Raw genomic sequence first — 21,162 nt, forward strand, 5'->3', positions numbered from 1 at the left:
GCAAAGTAATAAATAGTAGTAGGTTATCTAATCAATATACTTGCATTTATTACTTTGCTACTACTCACTTTCCAAATAATAGCAAATGACTATTCAGTTTTACTAGTAACTAATTTTGCCATATTTTAACTGTGGTCCAGATATCAATTATTCACTTAAGACTGGTAAATGCTTCAGTTGTTGCTGATGCTTGTTTCACTTTATCTTGCCTTACCAAACCATTCATTACTGTTAGTACTTGTTTCTTTGTTACTATTTCCATTTCTAATATATAATATGAATAATACTAGTGACTAGTTGAATACCAGTCACTATTAGATCACTACTAGTTATTAAAATAAGTATTAGTAACATAAGATACTAAAAACAATAATATAAAAAAATGCTTGCATAGAAAATATCTGAAATATAAATTGTTAGTTTTAAGAAATCAATGTTAAACAGCTTGTGGTTTATATGGATGCAGATAAAAGCTTTGGAAATGCGGACTTTTCTCCAAACTATTATTTTCCAGGAATTTCTCCATCTGTTGTATTCAGCAGTATCTTAATAAAATATTTCATTTATAATATATTGTGTCTGGTTTTATGAATAGCCCTTCCAGTGATCTCGTTTTGAACCATTCCTTGTCATTTTTGCCAGTCTTTAAAATAATCCAATTAAAGTTAAACCTGTATGGTTTATCATTGCACTCAGACTATATATAACGTATTTTAAAAGACATTCAGTGTATAAAAATTGTCAAATGATTTGCATAGTGATGCCACAGATACCTACTGGTAGGTAATTTTTAACTAAATGTCTAATTGCACAATAGCTGTTGTGTTTGATGTTTTCTGTGGTCGACAATTCACTCAGTTAGTTTAGTTACTAATAAAACAATTAAAGGCAGATATTCTCACACAGAATTACTAGCAGAGATCTCAAGCCACAGGTATGGACATTGGCTCTTCAAATAAAGGCATGTCTTAAACATTTTGATGTCTATCTCTTCTGTGGTCTATTCATTTCACAACATGGTTAACTTGCTAACAGTTTGTGTTTAGAGCTTGAGAGTCTATCGTCTTTACTTAGTAACTTCATTACCAATTTCAGCTGAAATGTAAAAATATTTGGCCTGATAAAAAGATTAAAATATATAAAAAAACAGTAGCATGATTATTTTGTAATAACATGGTGTTTAGTTTGGTGACGATGCACAAGCCTTGCTGATCAGAGTACATAATGTAAAGTGTGTTGGTTGTCTCTGTCTGCTTTATCTCACTGTTCAGTCATTGCTCTTAGCTTCATGAGGAAATTTGTGATGAGTTTCCAGTAGGAAACTGTTTCCTGACAGCTCCAGGTGGAGCCTCGTAGTGGAAATAGCCCTGCCTAATCCATATTGTACTGTGCAGGTCTTGTCTTCAAAAGTCTCACATTTGATGAATTGTTTGTAATTCTGTACATTTTCTCTTTTCTTCAGGTCTGATGTTTTGTTGTTATCTTCAAATGGCCATGTCTGTCTAAACATATTTTGTTTGGTATGTTTGTCTTTAGTGAGAGTTCACAGTGAGAACACTTCAAAACTCCAACTTGATGACAGACCTTTTTTGACTCATTTACTGTATTTTCTTTTTCACTTAATTCCTGTGTTTTATCTATGCTACCTTTTTCCTGATTTTCTATTATTTTATTTATTTGTGAATATGGTATCTCAGCACCAGGCTCAGTATGATTTTTTAGGCAGTGTTGGCAGCTGGCCAGGGTAACCAGCACAACCCCTTTATCATGTCTAAAGCCTCACAGAGGTTAAAATGAGGGCATCATTGTGTTCAATGGACCACTGAATCAGTAAACCTTTGTTGTAGCCCTATCTCAGTTAAAGGGATCTGCTCAGAGGACTATTCTGAAATCAGGTTGTTTGTAAATTTCTAGATTACAGGCGTTATTTGCTTGTTGTTGTACCAACCGTGAAACAAGTATAGGGTCGTTTAACCACTATAGACAAGGGGGGCCTGACCCTGTTCTCCATGAAAATAACTAAAAACGCTGTATTATGCTGCCAGGCCAGTACCTGGAGATGTCACTTTGTAAAGAAACTAGGCTTATAGACCGAATACGCATTCGGATGTGCATGACGTCACCGTTGTCACAAATTCTTTTTCAAAAACTTGCACTTTGAAACCTGCTTTTCATGTTGTCAGTTTGCATTTTCAGGCCCCCAAAACGCCAATATCGTGTAAATGAACGGTCAAAATGCATAAAATGTTTTCCGTTTTTAAGTTGAAAACGGTGTCGTGTAAAGGGCCTCCTAAGACAAACTTTTGCAGAATCAATATAAAATGTAAATATAAAATACTGAATCAACTATTCTATTTAAAATTGTGGTTTGACATTTAGTTGAACAATTGACCAAAACAGACAAAGCCAAATCCCAGCTGTAAAAGAGATTCATCTGAAATTTACATTTATTCTATGACTTAAATACAGCCCATATTTAGATGGAATCAATCACCACCACTAGCCCATATTACCGCAAAGGTCTACTTTGTTCTTTTAACTTCAAAATTAAATATATATATGTTTACTCCATAAATCTAAAACAATGTGCACACAAATCCCTCATTAACAAACATGCACACACAAAAAAATTGATATTCCACATAATATGTCACAGGTCACCACTATCCCCCATGTTCAAGACATGGTTATGGCAGCAGGAACCCACAGAATCTGTGTAAACTTATGTCCCTAAAAAGAGAATTTCCATTGTCATCAAAGCATATTTTTTTACATGTGTAATATTAATATAGTTTATTATAATAGTTGATAATATAATATAAGCTAGTGAAAATTTCTAGGTTGTGTAACTGTCAGAAATTAAAAAAGAAAAGAAAATTAAATAATCGTAGGCTAAGTATATGTAAGCATAGAATTTGGCATAATGTTTCATTATTTATTTTTAAAAAGTCAAGGTCATTTTTTATTTTTTTTATTTTTATCAGGTGTATGGAGAAATATGTTTCAAATACAGTTTGAACTTATCTGTAAATATGAAGTTGTATACACTGGTATTCAAGATGAAATAGGCCTAATTTTACTTGATGGTTGTTACACCACATTACACTTTATAGCCATTAAATATACATTTTATAAATAGAACGTTCAATAAATAATATATTTGTAGTGCGCAATTTTGTATACAGCTTTTGAGTGGTATCATTTATTCATAGGAAATGGGTCGTTGAAGCTATAGGAGATTTTCTAGAATGATCAGACTGGCGTCTATTGTGTCTCGTCTATGTTTCTCGGTTGAGTTTTTGTGTTCAGCGCCTCCCGGTTTCCGTAGTTTTACAGATGGCGTTGGAGGAGATGCGGATGCTCTAGTTTCTTTCGGTTCGTCCTTGCGTCAGATATCACAAACAACGAAATTGTTGTTTAGTCACGGTTGGAATCGGATATACGACACCGCAGATCGGCATTAGTTTCGCATTCCTTTATATTTGGAAAGGATTGATATCTTTGTTTTGTGTAAGTTTGATTAATATTGTGCGCTTCACATTCTGGGCCTCTCACGTTTAGCATTGCCCGATACTACGGAAGACAGCTGCTGCACTCTTTGTTTACACCAATGTTTTTTTGTTATAACGGAATTGACGTTGCTCTTTATGTCATATGTTTGTTGCCGAGTGTTCGTCATTGTGTATAAACGTGTAGCCTATTGTGCTTATTAAAACAGTTGGGTTGGTTGGTTCGGCTGTATTCGACGACGCTCGTGAATGCTAGCTGTTTGATTCGGCGCAGGTTTGATTCTGAAAGCACAGAGCTCGCGGTTCAACACAAATAGAAAGCACGAGGGATACTACAGAGGTCTACTTGTCGAAAATAAGTTTTTAATTGCGGCCAGTGTTATAAAATCGTTTGAATTTAAAGAGGGGATTTTATGCACCACGGATTTTTTTTATTTTTTTTTACCGGAGGAGAAAGCGGAAGCCATGTACAGACACTGGTTTTTGTGTGTGTGAAAATGCGCCCTCAGTCTTGTATTGGTTACATGAAGAAGTGCAGCGAAATGGGAAACTTGGTTGTGAATTCGAGTTGTACAAATACCTCTTTCTTTTCTTTTTTTTTCTGAAGAGTATTGCAACTGAAAATAGGACTTGTTTACTGTTCCTAGTGGATGGGCTCTGTGACATCGGGAATTGACAGTCTTAAATGGACTTTTTTCTAATAGAGAAGTTTGTAGAAAATTATTTTTCCTGGATACTTAAGATGTAAATGTGGTGTGAGCTGTGTGTGTTTTATTGGCAATAAAATGGCAAGTTTGCTGGAGGGTATTGCATTTCTTAATCTCATAGTTCGCATTTAAAACAGTAGTTCTCACTCTTTTCTACCCCAAAAGAAAAGAACATTTCTACCCATTACGCAAAACAGTGTAGGCTGATATTTCTTTAAATTATTCTGCTGTAATGACTTAAATCTAGGGATGCACCGAAAAGAAAATTCTGTGATGAAAGTTCTGGATGCACATGAATGCTTTTTAAAAAATATTTATTTATTATTTTAAATGAGCTTTTTTGGGGGGATAATTTTATTAATATAATACTTTTTAATAAAATTCAACAATTTTAATGATACTGAATAATAAAAAAATGCAAGCCAATAAAATAAATAATCACACTTTTATTTAAAACAGTTAGTCTAAAATTGGACTGAAAATATATTTATTTAATATCAATGTATTCTTTATCCAGTTCTATGCAACATAATCATATTTATCATATTTATTTTTTACCTTTCGGCCAAAAACCGGCCGAAAAAAAGCCATTTTCAGCCGATAATTTTCCATGGCCGAAATTTCGGTGCATCCCTGAGTCAAACTTTTTTCTTTTTTTTTAGCTCGTGGTCCTTTGCCGATCTTGTTCCCCTCTTTTTTTCCTCGTTCTTATGGCATGATAAATAATCTATGTCCTCTTTGCTGAGGCCCCTGCTTGAGAACCACTGATTTAAAAGCATTTATAATTCACAGTTTGCACACAAGTGAAGTGGAATTGTGTGTGCGATGTATTGGGCTGTTGTTTTGTTATTTGGTTTGATGGCTTTGCAGTTTGTAAGTGGCTGTTGAGCTTCATGTAAAGTGCCTTGTTATTTTAATTCTTAATGAGTTGATGAAATCAATTGTTGTTGTTCGGTTTCTGTTGGAAATTGTGGATATATAAAACGGTAGCTAACAGAATTTAAAAGGACAAAGTATTTTACAGTTAAGCATCTGCAATATGTGTATGTATGGATGCTAGCAGTGATATTTGTAATTTCTTGTTACTTGTATACACTTTTTATGATGTTTCTCTCTTGATAGTGTGGTCAGCTGATAAGCTGTATTTGTGAATGGAGTTCATATTACTTGCACATTTGCATGCGGAAGCTGAAAGAACGATGTTAAAGGTTGGAAAACTAGTCTTTCCTGTTAATCCACGTTGTCTTGTTTTTCTGGATCAGAAGCACGTTATTACTTGCTGGAAACTGGCTGTTATTGTTGTTAGCTATATTTATTGGCCGTGAGAGGTTTGTTTCTCATAATTTTGTGGTTTAACCTCGGTTTGAAAATTATAGTTGGGATTTCTTATGAATATTGTTACATGGAGGCAATGGTTGTGTCAGCGATAACGCTATTATATGTACCCCTTTTGTCTGCAGGTGCTGTTGTGTGTGCTCCATCATGGCTGTGGTCATCCGATTACAGGGACTCAGAATCACGGCTGGTTCTGAGGACATTCGCAATTTCTTCACTGGGCTCAGAATCCCTGATGGTGGGGTTCATATAATTGGTGGGGAGCTTGAGGAAGCTTTTATAATATTTGCATCTGATGAAGATGCGAGACGAGCGATGGCGCGCTCAGGGGGCTGCATTAAGGGCTCTCCTGTCAACTTGCTCCTGAGTAGCAAGTCAGAAATGCAGAGTGTTCTCGAGGAAAGCACTAGAAGGTCTGAGTTAAAAGGCAGGGGAATGTACAAGGAGGGTGTCAAAAGACCTTCTGCTGAACGAGGTCCTCTGCCATTCAATAAAGACATAAGAGTAGACGTACGAAGGCCGGATCATCAAGACACGAGGAACAGGCCCTCTCCATCTTCATTCAGTGAGATACGACACCAGAGAGAAGCAGAAGTGCCAGAGAGAGCGGATCTTTACTTAAAATTGACAGGGATGCCATTCTCTGCAACAAAGGACGACGTCCATAAATTTTTCAGTGGGATAAAGATTGAAGATGTTCTGTTTTTGAGAAACCCCCGAGGAACGTTCAATGGACAAAGTATTGTGCGCTTGGCTTCCAAAGAGGATGTAATCGAAGGTCTGAAAAGGGATCGACTATACATGGGGGCGCGGTATATACAACTATCAAGATGCTCCGAGGAGCAGTGGCTGGCAGCAGGAGGTGTCCCTAGACAGGACATCCGGAAAAGACCGTCCTTAGAGCGAACGAGATCTCGATCTCCCGTTTCCTTCAGGTCTAGATCACGCTCGCCCCCTCACGAAGAATACTGCGTCATGTTTGAGAACTTGCCTCATGCGGTTGAAAAGAGGGATTTTAGGATGTTTCTTCATCCGGTTACTTTGAAGGATGACCAGATTATTATCTTTGCCCAAAAAAAGGACGATAAGACCAAATCGGCTGTTGTGGTGTTTAGAAATCTCACAGACTATTGTGCTGGCTTGGCTCATAATAAGGAATTGTTGCTGCATAAGGTAGTGTACGTGTCACCCATCTCCAAGGAGAAAATGGTCACCTTGTTGGAATCGTCCATTGACGAGAGAGATGAGGTAAAAGGGTCGAGACGATCAGCTGAAGTGCCCCTGCCTCAACGAAACACTCCTGACTCTCAGTTGAGGTGTGTCTACGTACGCAATCTCCCGTTTGATGTTCGCAAGGTGGAGATCATGGACTTCTTTCATGGATTTCCACTTTCAGAGGATAGGGTTGTCTTATTGCATGACGAAAGAGGAGCTGGGCTCGGTGAGGCGTTGGTGATCTTCCAGTCTGAGAAGGAAGCCATGACGGCACAGTCCCTAAACGGACAGAGGTTTCTTGGATCCGAGGTCATGCTTAAGTGCATAACGATGGCCCAGATGCAGAATTTTGGTGTGAACGAGCAGTTGACGGTTAGCCCACAAGAAAGGAATGAAATTTTGAATGATGGTCCTCGTTTTTCGAACACCCAGATGCCTCGAGATGATTGTGAGATGCAGCCTAATTTGCGCCAGGATTATGGAGGTCATGATCGCTTTGAGCCTAATTTTGGCCGCAATAATGCATTTGGGCCCGGACTGGATGGTAATGGAGGTCAACGTTATGGATCACCTGACCAACAACTTGATGGTCCGACTGGTGTTAAATTGCTCAATCTACCCTCTCAGATAAGGATCGATGAGATTTATGATTTCTTCTATGGATACAGATTGATTCCAGGATCTGCTTCATTGCAGTATGACAGAAATGGAGCTCCCAGGCGTGCTGCAACCGTAGTGTTCGAATCCTACAGGGAGGCGCTCACTGCTCTTCAAGAATTGAATGGAAGACCAATTGGCACCAGGAAGATTCAGATTGTGTTTGATTAGATATGCTTTTGGGCTACAGTTTTGATGAAACTTGTGCTTTTGTTTCTTTCTCTTTTAAGTTGTATGTGCATTTTCAGTGATTTTCCGACATGTTTTCTTTTTCTTTTTTTTTTAAATATTGCTTTAATTTAGATTCATACCTTATCTTGACTATTCGGAAATGATGCATTTGTATGCATGTCAGTGAAAGTATCTAGACTCAGTATTATTTGTGCTGTTAAATAAAGAGTAATGACTTTTGAAAGAATAAAGAGTAATGGAAGAGTAATGACTTTTATAATCTAATGGAATTTCACTGTACAGATGTCAGTAATGTGTGGTTTGCAGATAAAAGCATTTAAAAGAATCTTCTTAACATTGTGAGATTGTGAATTTCTCTCCTACAACCATAAAAACTGTAATTTCGTGTTCAATGCTATTAAAGACATCAGCTTGTTCTTCTGATATCTTTCTAAGTGTGTGTTTTTCTTTTCTTTTCTTGCGGTGGTCCACAGTGGGTTTATTGTTCACAGTTGGTATGGGTTCATTTGCAATCCAGTAATAATAATATGCATTTTCATTAAGTCTGAATACTTATAATTGTAAAATTACTTGATTACCAACATAATAGTCTAGAAAGGGTGGTCAACCCAGGAGCTGGAGGGCTACCTTTCTGCAGATTTCAGTTTTAACCCTGCTCCAACTCACTTGACTTTTATTAACAAGACGTAATCCTGAACACAGACTGCATCTGAAAGCGCTCGCTCTCTTAGTATGTTCCTATTAGGGGTAACCAAGTAATTTTTAAAGTTATTTTGAATGTGTAGTATGAATGTAACCCTAACTGTCATATGACCTATCACCATTAGTTGCATCCCTTCCCTGCCATTCACAAATCCTCTCCAGTGGCTTCATGAGGTAAAGTGTCCATCGTATGTGCATTTCAGAATCTCGCCAGAAGTAGTAGGTCGACCAAGTACTTTTTGCCAACTCTTGTAAGAGTCCTGTGAATTCAGACATACTACTCGTCACATAGGCCTACTGTTTTTGCCTACCATGTAGTTTGGAAGCATGTCATTTCGGATGCAGCCCTTGATTAGCCAGGTCAGGATGATAGCCTTCCAGGAGAAGGGTTGGGGTCAGGCTACCCCTGATCTATCAAAAAAAAATTTACACAAGCACGGACATGGCAATTTTTACCTTGAAATGTGCAAGGCTTCCGGTGCCAGCTGCTTCCAGTTCTTTTAGCTGTACAAAATAAGTCCATTATGCTGCAGTGCTCAATACAGCAAACTGGTATTTGCCATCATATTTTAACTAATCTTAATCATATAAACACTGTAGTGCAAATAGTTTAACCGTTTACGGCACTTTGTTATTCTTCTAGTTCAGTAGCTAATGAATCAGAAGTCTCAAAGATTCACAGGAAATAGTTTAATTTTGTGTGAAAAACTAAGGTGGATAGGGAAAGATCTGGTGGCAACAGCTAAACCACATAATGTATAATTATATATTTATTATTATTATTCCATGTTTCAAAGGTTTTCTCACAACATTTGTTGATGTGATGAAGTAAATTTAAGGAACATTTTTAGAAAAAAAGAAAAAGGAATTTAAATTAAAGCTGCAAGCAGCGATGAAAAGGGCCCTCGCACCCGTGCCACCGCCACCTGGCGCCTTTAGGAAAACAGCACAGTGGGCAGTATGTAGATATAGGAGGACTATGTCAAAGTCATTTGTATTTGCCACACTTCCTGCCACCAGCAGGTGGCGCTATTACTATAACTGAATATTGGCATGTAGATGTGTTCAGGACAGGACTCTTATCAAATGAAGTTTGGGGCAGATCGGACATCGTATGCCTGAGTTACAACAGCTTCCTCTTTCATGGTGAAACATCAGAATTTGTCAGGCCGCCACGGACACACCCTTAAACGAAAACTCAAGATCTTCACAATTTACCACCGCTAAGGCCTTAAGATTAGACTGACCATGTATGATGCTGAACTGGTTAAATCTCTATAAGGAGTTAATCACAGTGTAAAACGTGTCATTTCCTGTTGTCCTCAGGCCAAGACTTTAATAAAACATGTGAAGTTTAGGGCAGATCGGACATTGTATGTCCGAGTTACAACAAATTCCTGTTTCATAGCGAAACATTACATTTCTGACGCGTGTGCAAAGTTTCGTGAGTGGGCAATATGTAAATATAGGAATATATTTATATTCATTATTATAGGAATATCCTTATTTTTTAGAAAAAGGGACTATTTGCATTTGAGTTGCATGGATTTTTTATTAACACTAATGTTCTGATTTTTGCATGCAGCCTATAAAATGTGTTTTAATGCCATACATCACACATTATTTCACATTATTACTGTGACTAATAATGTGAAATAATTAAAAATGCACATAACTAGGTTTCTGTAGGCGTACCATGCAGCATTAAGCATCACAACATCAATTGTCTATTAGCAACTGAATCAGTATTTAATGAATTATATGTATGTGCCTATTTATATGTAGATTGTATAAATTATGCATATTCCATTTAGTTTTTTCACAGCATGCTGTTCACAAATGGTGAAACTGTTTATCAGCATTCAGGCTTTTTTCATTTTGCTTTACAAACTGTAGCTCATTGTCATGGGGCCATTTTTTCATTAATTCAAACCGCAGTTGACAGCAATTTTAACAGCAAACAGTCAAATACAACCCACAACGGCTTTTCATACTCATATAATCTACTGAAAAAGAAGAGGCCACTAGAGGGAACTGCAGCACAAAAAAAAAAAAAAAAAAAAAAAAAAACACTGCTATGGTAGAAGTGGGCCTTATCCTTAAAAAAGGAAAGTAAGAAAGTAATGCAAATCCTGTAGATGGTTAATAATAATTTTGAAGTAAGAGTTTGGGACACCATGTGTGAAAAGGGTGCAAAAATCATACAATACACTAAAGACAATGGTCATATTGTCATGTAGGATGCAACCAAAAAGGCATAAATTGTAGGAGTTAAACTCAAGAGATTTTACACAAAGAATTGTGCTAGTTGGCCTATGTGCATCATTGTGATTTCTATTGTCAGGTATTGACAGAAGAGTTGCAGGAAACAAGTGCACAAGCAACAGGTTGGTATTGAGGTCATACTATTGGGTCACAATGGCCAGTGCAAAGGTTTTGTGCATAGTCAAGTAAACCTAAAGCAAAGGTCTGGGTGAGAAGTTGGTGCACAGGTGAAAAGGGGGAACAATAAGCCTTTGTTTCTCAAAACTAGTTTGAAAAGTTTTTTCAGCAGGTTAGCAGTCAAAGCCTTGGGCTTGCAACTAAACAAACTGACTTGAACAACAGACCATGGAACCAGTGTTTTTGGCCTCTTACCAGAGTTCACAAGTTCACCAGACCAAGAATCAGGTAGCCTACTAGTTCAATGAAGAACTTGCCTTCTGGACAGTTTACCTGCCTGAATGCTTAGTGAATGCTTATAAACCTCATGACCAATCATAACTCAAAACCTTTCCGCGAGGATTAATTTATAACTATATCAGTGGGTGTACTAGATAAATTTGATGAATAATTGCATATCATAATTGTTTTTTTTTGGGACGACCTTGAATCTTTTTCTTTCTTTTTTTTTGCAAAACTTGCTGACAATCAAAGATGTGGATAAGCACAGTAATTATTTATTATTATTATTATTATTATTATTATTATTATTATTATTATTTTCTGTATGTGATGTTGGGTGAGTTCAGAGTGATAATGAACGCACAGATGGAGTCACGAGCTCAGGCAGGCGGAATGAATTTGTTTGGAAATGACAGAGATAGACAGCGCGGTGACTGAGGCTGGACGCTACAGTGAGAACAACATGTAAGTTGCCAATATTATATTTACTCGTTTATTTTAGACTGATTGTGTTGTGACATTCTTTTACATTTTTGTCTATCGTAAAGATGTTATGTGGAGAGAAAAAAATGTGATTATCAAGGGAAAAGTTCGCAGTCATGGTGGCTAGCAGCTAGCAGCACCGTTGATGCCGATCGAGTCAGATGATAAAGTTCACGCCACCTTTATTTTTTAATATTTTACACGTATGTCGGTTTTATTTAACAATGGTATGCGCCGTTCTAGTTTTTACAGTTCTGCAGGACACTTCGATGGTTTTCAAAAAGTATTTTTTCATGACTTATGCGTCGTGTGAAATATTACTGAATTAAAGCTGAATAAAATATTAAAGGTGTGGATTTGCGTTTGGTAGCTTATCTACTCAATATGTAGACTAATTTATCATCATAACTTTTCCAGGTGGTTTTGTATTTGCATTACTAAAAATGCAGCAACAAATCTGAATGCACCACCTTGCTCTAGATTGGTGACCATTTGCCTCAGTTGTAATGCACTGGACAGGTTATTTGTCTGAGTGTGAATCAGGATAATACCCAGTTAAACCGTGATAACAGAAGCCCAGAAAACAGCTATTGGTGATCTACAAATAACCAATATTTACTTAAACTAAAATATGCCCTTTATGGGCATCTTGAAAATTGCATTTAAATAGGCTAGCCTAAACAATAAATGATTGTAATCCAAATAGCATGTTAACCGATCTAATTGACTTCACAAGGGCATGAAAAGGATATTCTGATAAAGTCATATAAACCTATTTATGAGCTTAAATTCCAGTTTTACTCAGACTTGATCCTTAAAAGTAGGGGAAGGGGTCTTTGTGGTAAGAAAACTGACATTTGAGTACTTGAGTAAACATTCTGAACTTTAATACTATAATGTTATGGCTTTTAGACAGAATAATTTGAAAAGAAAAATTTGTGGCTGATTCTAGTTGATCTCGTCCATCCATGTGGAGTCGGAAATTGCCCAGAATTTACTTGTTAGTGGAAATTGATGAAAATGCAAATGACATGCATTTATTACTTCATGAATGTTTGTCACACATTAATATGCTGAAATGTTTGTCCTTAAGCAGAAGAATGGACAAGAGGATTGTAAAACATCTGGAACCAGCAAGACCACTACGCCGTCAAGGTTCAAAATGTGAATGTTCTCACTAAGTTTGATTCTTAAAAATGCAAAACACTGTGTCACTGTTTCATTTGATGCCAATTTTGATTTCTTATGTATTTTTTTCTGTGTGTGTTTGTATGCTTCTTTGGATATCTCACTTATAGTGCCTCAAAGCTGTGCTGAGATTACGCCAGTAAGTCCAATTTTATTGTCCTAAGACAATATTGTCAAGTTTTGGATTTTAATTGTAGCTGCTGGCCTCTTCTTTTTCTTACCTAATTTCTCTGAAAGAGTGCATTCTGTCAGGTAACTGTTTTTACTGTTTACAGGACAACATTATTAAAGTGGAGCATTTCTATGAAATCCTGCATCTTCAAAGTCCTCAACCAAAGAAGAAAGACATGTGTCCACCTCAGTGCGCTCTTCAAAATAAAGGTGCTCTATTTGGTATTTATAGTCCAATGGAAAAAATCTATGGAGCCTTTCAATTGCACAGAAAATTCTTTATAGCAGAAAAGGTTCTTTAGATCATTTAAAATATACTTCACACTATTTTAAGAACCATTTAATGAAAGAATGGTTCTTATATGGCATCTGGGGTTTTCGCACTGGGTAGTTATAGGACCTATCCACCAGAGCAGGGCAGAGAGCTAAATATTCTCCTGGGGCCATTTTCCTTGTTGCATTTGCACTGCCAGTTGGAAATCTGAAATGATGTAAACCGGCGGACAACGACGTCATTTAAGTGCGGTATTGTACAACTAGTGTAAAGGTTGAGGAGTACCTGGACTTTGGCTTCAGTCCATCTGTCACTGTTTTCCATGTTCTTGGAGTTAGTTTGTGAAGTAAGTATATGTAAACTGTGTGTTTACACGTCTTTTTAAAAATGGCAGATGCCAGTGTTTTGTATGGCATGCGTTTGGCCAATCAGCGTACACTGGAAATTCCTATTTTGCCTGGACGAACCCTACTCTGAAGTAGGATCTAATTGAGTTCAATGGGCCTTACGTCTAGCTTCCCTTCGCTAGACGTCCAGCGAAGAGGAGCGAATGTAATTTGGGTCTAATGAGTGGAGCTAGAATATCCAACCACACTCTAATCCTATTCACAACTCTATCCCTCCACCACATTAGACGTCCAGAGAGGTGGAGCTGGATGTCATTTGACTCTGCAGCGAGTACCACTTGAAAGGCGTTCCTATAACTTACATTGTTCCCAGTTCCTACAGGGTGAACAAACCAAAAAGCTGGTACTTCTGCCAATAGTTATAAGAACCATGAAACCGTTCCTCTAGTGCAAAAGCCTTTTGGAGCCTTTATTTTTAAGAGTGTTTAAACTTTATAGAAGTATCCAATTAGGGAGATGACTATATCTGGAATTAGAATAAAACAGTGGGATGATAATGTAGAGTACAGGTAAAATATTTTTCATTTTACTAAAGTAGCCCTTATAATACTTTTTTAAATAATTGTTTTACTGTAGCCGAAAGAATTTGCTACACTCGGGACTTCCTCATCAAGATGGCAAGTTGTCCAATGGCTAAGAAGAAACCTGAGTTTTTACCAGAACATCCAATCGTTTTGGAGAATGGAGTGAGTTATCCACAGATTTGATTTGATTTAGATTTTTTTAAGCACTTATTTGTCAGAAGATGGTTTTATAGGTATGTGTGATAATGAAAATGCACAGCACAACTTCCGATTATCATCTTTTCACCCAATCTAGAGAACCAATGCCGTGCCCAGATACTTCTACACCAACTACAATAACAACAACAACAGCAACGACGAGGACATGTAAGTGCATTCATCAAACTAATATCACAACCAATGCAAGAGTTGAAATTAGTATTTTGTGTGTTGCATATTGACGGTTTCACTTAGGGGATGATTAACAGTTTATCTATTTACATTTCTTTACACAGGGCTGCCTAATGTGGAATTTCTTAGTCTTTTTATACAAAACTGCAGTGCATGGGGGCCAAAGTGGAAAGTGTTAAAAAAAAATTCATTGTTATGAAAGGTAAAAACCACTGAGGTTTTGTAAAGAAAAAAAAAAAAAATACTGTCCTTGAATTCTTGAACACATTTGTATTCTATGTAGGTGTTGCAATGCTTGTTCCTGACCAGTCCACAGTACAGTGTTAAATGATACTAACAGGACTGATGCCTTGATCCTTGCAAAAGATTCCACATCCTAATTTGTATTAAACTCACTCTTTTTCCTTTCTTGACCATAGTCTTTCATTTTACCTTATCTGACGGTGGTGATGTCGAACTCAGGCTTTTGATCCTTGGCTAATATAGGTTGTGTTACTAGTCTAGTTTCATGATCTGCTGTGTGAAATTTTTAATTATTGTGGATATTTGGACTTGAAGTGTTTAAGATTGAAGTGAAGTGCACCTGTTTGACTAGCAAGTTCGTATGTCAGATTGGGAATTTGTTCACTTTGCTTGATTGTATTAACACTGAACATTATGGCAAGCAAAACAGAACTGCCACTATTTTTTGACAATTATTGAGCCTGTGGATGGGTAATAATAAGCTTCTTTTTTTTTTTAAAGGTACAGTAAGTTATTTTTTTTCTTTGCAAGCATGACACTCGAAAATAGATCTCTTTTGTTCACATATGCCTATGTTTGAAATGTATTTAATACACTATTGTAAAGTGGATTAGAGCACAGAATAAGTGTTTGTTACAGTACTGTGGCCCTTTCAGTATTAGCATATTGTCTTATTAGAGGCTGCTAAAAATGGTAAAATAATCAACCACTCCGGATCTTATGCAAGGATTTTCCCCCCATGATTTGCACATCTGGGCAGAGGCAATATTTTTTTTTTTTTTGTATCTCACTGTAATATGTTAACTCATTGTCTTAACTTGAAATTGGATTTGAGATTGAGATTGGATTTATTTCCGCTAAATTCTTTACATTCAATAAAAGAACATGTTTTAGTTGCTGTTCTGCTTTTTTGTTTTATTGAATTTCTTGCATTTTATATATACAGTGTGTGTGTGTGTGTGTAATATATAATATATATTACTATATATAATATATACTTAAAAAAAAAAAATTTGTTTTTGAAAGAAGTCTCATCAATATTTATTATTATTGATTATTGATATATATATGATTATTCTCATCAAGCCTGCATTTATTTGATCAAAAATACAGATTTTTTTTAATATTGCCAAATATTATTACAATTTTAAATAATTGTTTTCTATTGTAATATACTTTAAAATATAATATATTGTAATATGATGCTGCTTAATATTTTTTGGAACCTGTGATAACCCTGTGAATAAAAATGAAAAAAGAACAGCATTTATTAAAAATAGAAATCTTTACTAACATTTTTTTTTTCAATTGAACACATCCTTGCTAAATAAAAGTTTTAATTTCTTTAAAAAATATTAATATAAAAATATTAATATTCTAATATAAAATTAACTGACCTCAAACTTTTGAATGGTAGTGTATAGTTACAAAAGGTTTCTCTTCTAAATAAATACTAATTTTTTTTTTTTTTTTTTTACTTTTTATTCATTAAAGAATACCAATTGAACGAAGTATCACAGGTTATAATAAAATCAGCATATTAGAATGATTTCTGAAGGATCGTGAAGACTCATTTAATGATGCTGAAAATTCAGCTTTGCATTACAGAAATCAATTATATTTCAAAGTATATTAAAATAGAAAACCATTATTTTAAATTGTAATATTTCACAGTATTTCTTTCTTTTTTTTCTGTATTTTGATCAAATAAATGGAGGCTTGATGAGCATATGAGACTTCTTTCAAAAGCATTAAAAATAAATGTACACATTTTATTGCATTGATATCAAACAAAAGCTGTTGTTCAAAATTAATTAAAACAATACAAATTATAATTATTATAAAGTAAGTGTAACACATCTATAGTTAATGTAATGTGATTTCAGGTGAATTAAGCAACTTGTGACGGTCATCTTAGAAATTAAAAAGTAGCCCAATGTTGTTTGATTTTTGACTGACGACAGTGGCGTCAGCATCCAGCCTATGGAATCGAGGCCCCGCCCTTATCCTGATCGTTGCCATGAAGGACTTCTCAACTGTCCAATCCGTTGCTTCATCGAGCTCATCCTGCCGCAGGAGGAGGGCCTTGCGTGGAAGAAAAAAAAAAAACACGATTCTCGTGCAGTGGCGTCACGTACACCAGCGGCACAGCCGGATGTTTTACAGCAACAGCTACTGACAGAAACTGACCGTATTTTATCAAGTGACCTTCCCGGTGAGTCAGGAGACGTTATAAACATTAAACGGTAACGAACACTGAGCTTCATTGAGAGAGACTATTCTTTTAGGAATACTGTTCAGTCAATTTTACTGTTCGACAAAGTTCATTCTGCATAGATGTAATATTTATTTGTAATACCAGACGATTTTTTTTACGTGGAAAAGTAATCTTTTCATGTGTCCATCTCAGGAGAAAACCGAAAATGCCGCTGGATGAAGAGAAGAATGGAGCATGCGTTAGGTACGAATGAATCTAATGTGTTAGTGTGTTAATTTACGTCCTTATGCCATGGGCTTTCAGTCCTTCCGTTTGATATGCCATTGAATGATTTATGTAAATATTTCATATTCTTTACCCAACTCAAAGAATTGTATAGCGCAATGGATAAAATGTTCGCTGGACTCAAATGTTCCGTTTAAATTACATTCAGTTTTATGAAAAGTGATACAAAACGGAAATGATGTTCCTCACACCGCCCTTCTCACGACCCCTGGGTTATAGTCCTCCTGACTGACTGTTAATGTTATGGTGTGTTGTTAAAGTGTTACTTTAAACCGTTTTCGTAATACTAGGGACAATAACGAACAGCTATGCTGTTTCACACCTAACTGTCAAACTTGTATTTTACCTGAATAGGTCAATATATGTGAACAATCCCCATTTAGACTCCATGACAGATGACATCCTTTACCATTTTAACCTGGGAACATCCACTCACGACTTGGCAGCGATGTTTGGAGATGTCAAAGTAAACTTTACTTTATTTCCTTTTCACTCTAAAACATGACACCTACAGAATGATCTGGGTCTGTCTAACTCACTTGGTTGGACTGTTTGTCTCAGTTTGTGTGTGTAGGGGGAAGTCCTTGGAGGATGAAGTCTTTCACTGAATACATTGCCAAAGAACTGGGGCTTTCAGGCACCAACGCAGAATATCCAAATATATGTGCAGGAACCGATCGCTACGCCATGTACAAAGTTGGACCTGTGCTGTCTGTCAGTGTGAGTGAACTCAAACTCATCCATCTGTACACTACTTATTCCAAAAGTGTGGGGTCAGTAAATGTTTCTTGAGCACCAACTCATGATATAAGAATGATTTCTGAAGGATTATGTGAAACTAAGTATGTTTACATGCACTCATTTTAATTGGAATGAATGTGCACAAGATCATTTTGAATCTGACTGAGAAATCACATTCAGGCGTTTACATGCTTAATTTTTTTTCAGGTCTACACAGGTCTAATCAGGCCGTAATTAAATTTAGATTGCGCTCTGTCAGATCGATTGAGGTTTACGTCATTGCAAATGAAGTTTGTCTGAATATTAACATTGAATATTCTCTGTTCTAGCATGGCATGGGCATCCCATCAATCTCCATAATGTTGCATGAGCTTATCAAGCTCCTGTACCATGCCCGCTGCACTGATGTCACCGTAGTGCGCATCGGAACGTCAGGTGGAATAGGTACACTGCTTTTACCATTGAACTGCTTAATCAAAAGGGTGTTTCCATGCTTTCAAAATCAGCTCCGACCTCACCCTGGTGTTGTAAACCAGGGGATTTTTGTGAATCATTTCCTGAGTCTGAGTTGTCTTTGAGCTGTTTTTTTTTTTGTCTGTCTTTTGTCAGGTTTAAAGCCAGGGACTGTGTTGATTACCAAACAGTCGGTGGATTCTGTGTTTCAGCCTCGCCTTGAGCAGATCATCCTGGGTAAACCAGTGGTCAGGAGCACAGAACTCGACGGGGAACTTGCAGAGGAGCTGCTTCAGTGTGGCAAAGACCTTGCAGAGTTTGACACCGTCATTGGTAACACAATGTGCACCCTTGACTTCTACGAAGGTAGAATTATTCTCAAATACACTCTTAAATATAATAGAATGTTTGATAATTTTGCACTGAGGTGTTTGCTGTATTTGAAGGCTCTGTCTTTGTACAGGTCAAGCACGGCTGGATGGGGCCTTCTGCTCATACAGCGAAGAAGATAAACAGAGATATCTTGCCGAAGCCTATGCCGCTGGGGTTCGTAACATTGAGATGGAGTCGTCTGTGTTTGCGGCCATGTGCAAACTGAGCAATCTTCGAGGTATGTCGTCTTTAACACGCCAATTCTTCAAGTTAATGAGTAATACATCCACGAGTTTGTGTTATTCCATTGGTTGTTTAGGTTAATGCAAATGGGCGTTTATGCATTTGAAATGAGTGCTAGAGGTTTATGATCTTTTATTGCAGTTAGTCTGTTTGAGCTGACTGCTAACGTTGTTTATTGTGGACTGGTTGAGATCTGATAATACGAAAGAGCTTTTTTCCTGTATTTTCAGCTGCGGTTGTGTGTGTAACACTGCTGGACAGACTGAAAGGAGACCAGCTGACCAGCTCTCATGACGTCCTGAATAACTACCAGCAGCGACCTCAGGCCCTGGTCGGACATTACATCAAAAAGAAGCTGAAAGCCTCCAAGAAAAGCTAGTTCACTACTAGTCAGAAAGCTTTCCAAGCAAACTTTCAGAACAGTCCTGAGCTGAAGGTAGGGAACAGTATAGTGCAGTTTTGATCAGGACAATGATTATATTAATATATGGTAAAAAAGAAAAAAACGCAGCTCTTATAAGTTGACCGATTTCATAAAAAATGACCAAAGTAACATAAATATCTAAAAAAATGTCTACGGTTTAACACTGCAGTTACTCACAAGCGCATGTAAATTCATGCCTTGAATTTAATTTCTTCATTTACTTTTGAAATGGTAATAGGCACATTATGTTCTAGACGGTTTGATTTGTCTTAAATACTGGCTATTTATTATTGTTTTAAAATGCGCTGTATTTAAACTACTCCTGATGAAGTAGTTGTGTAAAAGGGAAAGATGTTTTAGAAATGAGAGAGAACTAAGCAGTTTTAGCACTAGTTACTTTTTCCAAAGAGACTTTATAAAAAACAGTATATCTCTCTTGCTTATGTTTGTCACTGTATGGTTTTGCTACAAACGAACTGTTTGTAAAATTCTACTGTAATGATCACAATCGTCTTAAGGAGAAATATTATGCAATATGTAATTAAGTTTGCAATGTTTAACATGCAAAGTGTTATTTTAATTGTCACTGAATGTTTTGTTTTACACCATTCTGAGAAAAAAAAACCCACAAAGATTAAATAATTTAATAAATGAAAGTTGAATGAAGTTAATTTGTCTCATAATTGCAAAAAACAAGTGTTAACAATGTGACAACATTATTATGCGGATCAAAGTCCATTAAGACTTGAACATTAGAATATTAAAATATGCAAATGTAATAGAGAATATTAATAGAAACGTCTGACTGACTCTCGAAGGCTACTGAGTTGCCTCAACAGCAATTATGTTAGTATGCAGGCCTTTTAGATATATTTGATATATATACTGTATATTTACTGTTATTAACATAAAATTAACCTAGCATGGTGGTTTAGACCTTTATGACTTTATCCAACAATTGAAATGAAACAATGTCATAATTTTAGCATATTACATCTATTTCATTTGTTTAATTATGCTTGATTTCCCTACCCTTTTCACATTTCCGGGTTTCTCAGAAGCGGAAGTCATCATAGTTGGGAAAACTTTAAATATATATTTTTGTGTTCCCATTTGCTCAAATAGCAAAAGAAAAACTCTGTAATAGTGTTTTCACAACTTTCAAAAATAAGAAAAAATAGATGGAGATTGAAACCGGCAGTCAGAAGAGAGACAGATGTCGATTTTACCTTCACTCCCATAGACGCTGTATTAAAAACACCCAGTTGCCATTAACTAGTTTTTTTTTTAAATAATTTATTGCAAAGGTAATATAATACAAAGTATAGTAGCCTATATTATAAATATACATAAATGTAAAAAAAAAAAAAAAAAAATGTTATAAAACACTTTGCAGGATTTACGTTGCTGATGACCATTAAAACGTGTCATCACAGTCTGTGAAAAGGGTCCATTACAAAAATGTAACAGTGCTTAAAGTTGTGACCATAACATAATTTACACCCTTTGTACATCACACAAGACAAGTAAATCTCATTCCATGTTATCTCACAAATTAAGTTATTGTAAAAAAGCACATAATAATAATAATACACTTTATTTAATATAGCACCTTCTCAAGGCACTTTACACAATAAAAAATACAAGGGAAAAAAATTCACAGATAGAGAAACAAAGCATAACAAAAAAAAAGAAAAAAAAAAAGCTATGTATCTCTATGAGAAGGGTTCCAGAGTCTATGAACATATAAGCAAATGACGCTTAG

The 21,162-nt window shown here is 36.1% G+C and overlaps 3 protein-coding genes across 9 annotated transcripts; all 3 read left to right on the forward strand.

Annotated features, from left to right (window-relative positions):
- Positions 1-3,310: 3,310 nt before the first annotated feature.
- rbm12bb (RNA binding motif protein 12Bb) lies at positions 3,311-8,038 on the forward strand. The gene is made up of 2 exons (XM_084386107.1): positions 3,311-3,510; positions 5,677-8,038. The coding sequence occupies exon 2, from the start codon at positions 5,699-5,701 to the stop codon at positions 7,592-7,594; it is 1,896 nt and encodes a 631-aa protein (XP_084242233.1). The 5' UTR covers positions 3,311-3,510; positions 5,677-5,698; the 3' UTR covers positions 7,595-8,038.
- A 2,568-nt stretch (positions 8,039-10,606) lies between these two features.
- On the forward strand, positions 10,607-15,574 carry gra (granulito). Of its 6 annotated transcripts, none has more exons than XM_084435295.1 (8): positions 10,607-10,704; positions 11,329-11,446; positions 12,558-12,628; positions 12,763-12,791; positions 12,928-13,033; positions 14,081-14,190; positions 14,324-14,394; positions 14,523-15,561. In XM_084435295.1, exons 2-8 carry the CDS (start codon positions 11,391-11,393, stop codon positions 14,530-14,532), a joined length of 453 nt encoding a protein of 150 aa, XP_084291421.1. In that variant the 5' UTR covers positions 10,607-10,704; positions 11,329-11,390; the 3' UTR covers positions 14,533-15,561. The 6 variants fall into 6 exon arrangements, 5 of the variants coding, with proteins under 5 accessions (XP_084291421.1, XP_084291425.1, XP_084291424.1 ...); XR_014630217.1 differs by lacking the exon at positions 10,607-10,704 and having other exon boundaries at positions 11,290-11,446; positions 12,561-12,628; positions 14,523-14,620; positions 14,702-15,558; XM_084435299.1 differs by lacking the exon at positions 10,607-10,704 and having other exon boundaries at positions 11,288-11,446; positions 12,561-12,619; positions 14,523-15,559.
- Positions 15,575-16,629: 1,055 nt separating this feature from the next.
- Positions 16,630-20,063, forward strand: upp1 (uridine phosphorylase 1). 2 transcript variants are annotated; one of them, XM_084435565.1, is made up of 8 exons: positions 16,630-16,907; positions 17,072-17,122; positions 17,519-17,630; positions 17,726-17,884; positions 18,235-18,349; positions 18,515-18,724; positions 18,822-18,968; positions 19,204-20,063. In XM_084435565.1, exons 1-8 carry the CDS (start codon positions 16,645-16,647, stop codon positions 19,350-19,352), a joined length of 1,206 nt encoding a protein of 401 aa, XP_084291691.1. In that variant the 5' UTR covers positions 16,630-16,644; the 3' UTR covers positions 19,353-20,063. The 2 variants fall into 2 exon arrangements, with proteins under 2 accessions (XP_084291691.1, XP_084291692.1); XM_084435566.1 differs by having other exon boundaries at positions 16,759-16,876.
- The last annotated feature ends 1,099 nt before the right edge of the window (positions 20,064-21,162 follow it).

Source organism: Rutilus rutilus (assembly GCF_951802725.1).
Source record: "Rutilus rutilus genome assembly, chromosome: 17".
Taxonomy (NCBI): domain Eukaryota; kingdom Metazoa; phylum Chordata; class Actinopteri; order Cypriniformes; family Leuciscidae; genus Rutilus; species Rutilus rutilus.